General features: G+C 38.6%; 1 protein-coding gene across 2 annotated transcripts in view; it reads left to right on the plus strand.

Annotated features, from left to right (window-relative positions):
- Slc26a7 (solute carrier family 26 member 7) overlaps nt 1-3,805 on the plus strand; it is a 121,421-nt gene extending 117,616 nt beyond the window's left edge. For both annotated transcript variants that reach the window (XM_031366572.1, XM_031366573.1), the window contains 3 exons: nt 2,187-2,241; nt 2,328-2,431; nt 3,529-3,805. In XM_031366572.1, the coding sequence (XP_031222432.1) occupies nt 2,187-2,241; nt 2,328-2,431; nt 3,529-3,564 (195 nt within the window). In that variant the 3' untranslated portion in view covers nt 3,565-3,805. The remainder of the gene's footprint in view (nt 1-2,186; nt 2,242-2,327; nt 2,432-3,528) is intronic.
- The last annotated feature ends 355 nt before the right edge of the window (nt 3,806-4,160 follow it).

Raw genomic sequence — 4,160 nt, forward strand, 5'->3', positions numbered from 1 at the left:
TCCTTCCCTTCCTTTCCCTTTCCTCTCCTTTCCTTTTCTTTCTATCATTTGAGTGACTGTGGGTACACAATGACATGGTGCATGTGTGTGTGTCAAAGGAGAAACACAGGCCCAAGTCCTTGCTTTCAACCTTGTTTGAGACAGTATATGTTCATCATATGTCAGGTAGCTGATGTGTGAGTTACAGGGACTGTTCCTGTCTCTGCCATGCCCCTATCTCTCCACAGGAGCAGTGGGGCTGTACTGCTTTCTGCACCCAGCTTTTAGGTTTGTTCTGAGGGTTCAAAATCAGGTCTTTATGTGTTTGAGACAAGAGCTTTACCTACTGAACCATCTGCCCAGCCCTCATCTGTTTGCTTTTCTATAAACTAGAAGTAGATCTCTCCACTTCTTCACATTGTGAGCTCGCAAGACATACCCAGTAAGGTTCTGTAGTGGACAGTGCAGTTAGTAAGGACTCAGCAATGCTAACAACTATTATTACTTTTCTTGCTTTAAAAAGTCATTACTTGCTGGGCGGTGGTGGCGCACACCTTTAATCACAGCACTTGGGAGGCAGAGGCAGATTATTTTTCTGAGTTCGAGGCCAGCCTGGTCTACAAAGTGAGTTCCAGGACAGCCAGGGCTACACAGAGAAACCCTGTCTCAAAAAACCAAAACACTAAAAAACAAAACAAAACAAAACAAAACAAAAAAAAGTCATTACTTGAGCTAATGAGATGGTAGATAAAAGTTTTTGCCAGGTAAGACTGACAACCTGAGTTGATCCCCAGAACCCAAAACCTGCATAAACATGAATCACTCCACATTGTTGTTCTTTTAATCTCCATTATGTGCTGTTGTATGCTCATGTGTGAACACAGAAATAATAGTAACACATACACATATATATCACCTGATTTATATATACATATACATATGTGTATAAGTATACATATATGCATAGTGAGTTTTAAAACCATTTCTTAAAAGTGCAAATACATTTGCAAGCACTATTATTTCTTAGGTCCAGCTACCCTGAGAAAATGTTTGGAGCCACGAGCAGCAGGGCCTGACCAGCCATGCCAGTTTTCCTGCTTTTTAGGACTCTCTAGGTTGTGTATTTAGCAACTTCAGCACAAAGATCCTGAAGTCGTGGATGGAAGGGAGCTGGATGGCTTTTATTTATTCTTTTGCCGGTATTGGGAGTTGAGGCAGGTTGGTGATCTGCACATTGTCTTTGTCAACATCAACAGGGCATCCTTAACAGCAATGTGTTTGAGCTCCATTGGGCTTAAGAAAACAGTCAGACACTGAGAGGTCACCTTGAATTAATCACATTAACTTACAGAAGTGGGAGCTACTTATTCAATGTCAAAGTCAGAGCCCATAGTTTATTTATTTACTTTTTTGTTTTTCATTTATACTCAACTCTGATTAATCCACAATTCTCATTTTTCAAAAAAGACTTACTGATGGAGAAAGATGAGAGAAATTATGTATCATGTAACATATATGCTTACAATACATTCTAGGCTGTATTGTAAATACATGTCTTGTATATAGGATACATCACTATCATATAACCAGTCTACCCAACTATAAATGAAGCTTTACATGCACTTTTAGCCAAACTTCATGATCTTAATCTGCTTTTGGTGAATTAAAATCACTGGTTCATAAATTGCTTCTGGTTAAGTTGTCTAGCAGGTAAGAGTCAAGGTCCTAGTGTGCCTGTGCATGAGTTAGACTCTTCTACTTGGTTCACCTTAAAAACTAGAAATTAGTTCAGGTTATACTGAGGTTTAATAGCTGGGATTTATAGAGTCAATGAAGCAGGGACGTTAGCAGACCAGCATCCTTCATCAGTTCCACAGGCTGGTCCTGAACTTTCCATAAGAGATGTTGACAGCAGTCCCCTCTCATTTTTACAAGGAAGCAAAGATTATGCTTTCATTTTTCTAAAGAAATGGTAATAGGAACAGCTAAATTTAGTCCCCATAGAATAAACGTTTCCCTTCGAATCCTTTTGAGAGAGCTGGCCACGTCCTTAACTGTGTAACAATGCCTCCCTCTGGTGGTTTGGTTTCGGAAATGTTTTCTCATTTGTTTTCCCAAGAGTTCTTCTTTTCCCCAAAGCCTGGCTCCTCCCTCCAGTCTACTACCCAGGACTAACCTTTTAGTGTCTGCTCTTTTCCATCTTCCAGCTCTACCTTGATTGCAAGAGCAGGAGTGTGGATATGTTCTTAGCCAACTGTACAGGTAAGACTGTGCTGTCAGCTACCCTCAGATGAGCCCTCTCAGCTGCTCCACGTGGCTTTACATGTCCTGTGCCACCTTCTTTGCAGAATCCTTGATAAAAGCAATGACAAACTATGGAGACCTAGACACTGAAAAACCAATTTTTTTTGACTCGGTACCCGCTGCAATAAGTATCATCCAATCAAATAAGGTGAGTTGGTTAAGTTAGAGAGCAGGAGTTTTGTAAGAAAAACTAGAACACATAATTGTTGGAAGTTTTACAAGGTTCCCTTCTTACTGATCTCTAAAAAAAATCTACAAATAACCCTACCCTCTGCATCTGGCACGTTTACTTTAAAAGGAATGATTCTATTCCATTTTGTGGGCAAGTTATGAACAAGTGTTAAATAATTTGAGTCTTCTAATGTTGTCATGGCTCAGAGAATTTGATGATCACCTTAGCTTTACTCTAAGATTCACTGTCCTGGAATTTGAAGTTGGAGCTCTCCAATGCAGAAATACCATATCAGAAATATCAATTTTAAATATATTTTGTGCTCAGCTACTCATGTCACTATGCTTATTTATACTGTCATCTTTTGGAACATCATTTATGGCTTCTGGTGGTCACATGACTATAAGTATGCACATTACTGTGCAATATTGGGCTTTTGTTAATGATTTTGTGATGATTCCCATAGTCATGGTTTCTAGCAATGGCTCTGTACCTCTGAGTCATTTTGCCTTTCTCCTTTCCCGGGGAACATTAGTGCTTCCTGCAGTGACTACTCTCATCTTCAGCCTGAACAATAACGCTATCATTATTATTATCTACATGTATTACCTACTGCATTCTAGAATATTCTAAAGGCCTTAGTCATATTAATGAAATTTGCCACCACATATGAGGTAGGCATTCTCATTTAGCCAATTTTCAGAATCAGGAAAACAAAGGCCAAGAAAGTCACAGCATTTGGCTAGTTTCTTTTTTGTTTTTTGTTTTTTGTTTTGTTTTGTTTTGTTTTTCAGACAAGGTTTCTCTGTGTAGCCCTGGCTATCCTAGAACTCACTCTGTAGACCAGGCTGGCCTCAAACTCAGAAATCTGCCTGCCTCTGCCTCCCAAGTGCTGGGATTAAAGGCATGTGCCACCACTGCCTGGCATTTGGCAGGTTTCAAAGTCAGCCATTGGACATGGGATGTGGAGCTTTGTTACCAATGGGTGTGGCTTATGTTACTGCCATTCTTTCATTGTAGTGCAGATTATGAGGTAGGTGAGTAATAAATGCTTATGTCTTTTTCTCTTTTAGAATTGGAGCAAGGCCAGTGACCACAGTGAAGTCTGAGGCCCATGTGTTGAAGTGCACGTTTCACCTTTGGCATTTTGCACAAATTTTGATGTATATACAGTATCTTACTCAGTAAGAATGATATGACTTGGCTACTGCCACTGGCCAAGACTTGCTGACCTCCTATTTTTTCTAATTTTTCTTAATAAACAGATTCAGTTGTTTCATATAGGCATCAATGCTTGTAGCTTTAGTTTACTGAACAGTAAACATGCTTTTATTTCCTGCTATGAGAGTATTTTGTATGGTCTTATTTCTGTTTTGTTGTAAGCTAACAAATAGAAAACACTTTTTTTCAGAAATGGTTTGGATTATTTATAAACCATTTGTAAAAAATATTATCTAGTACAAAAAAAGTGTTAGCCAATGTGCCATTTATCCATAGTTTCTATCCCAAAGTTATTTAAACATCAGTAAGATAAAGCACCACTTTATACAATGAAAAGTGAAATCTACAGATATAAAGCAGTAGAGAAAAAATACAAGGTAGAAGTTATTAATGTCAATACCCATCAACACAATCACTCTACTTGAGATATAAAAAGTCAGTATAATGTAATCTGTTATCAATCTATACCAAGATAGATAGATGG

Source organism: Mastomys coucha, unplaced genomic scaffold (assembly GCF_008632895.1).
Source record: "Mastomys coucha isolate ucsf_1 unplaced genomic scaffold, UCSF_Mcou_1 pScaffold14, whole genome shotgun sequence".
Classification (NCBI taxonomy): Eukaryota; Metazoa; Chordata; class Mammalia; order Rodentia; family Muridae; genus Mastomys; species Mastomys coucha.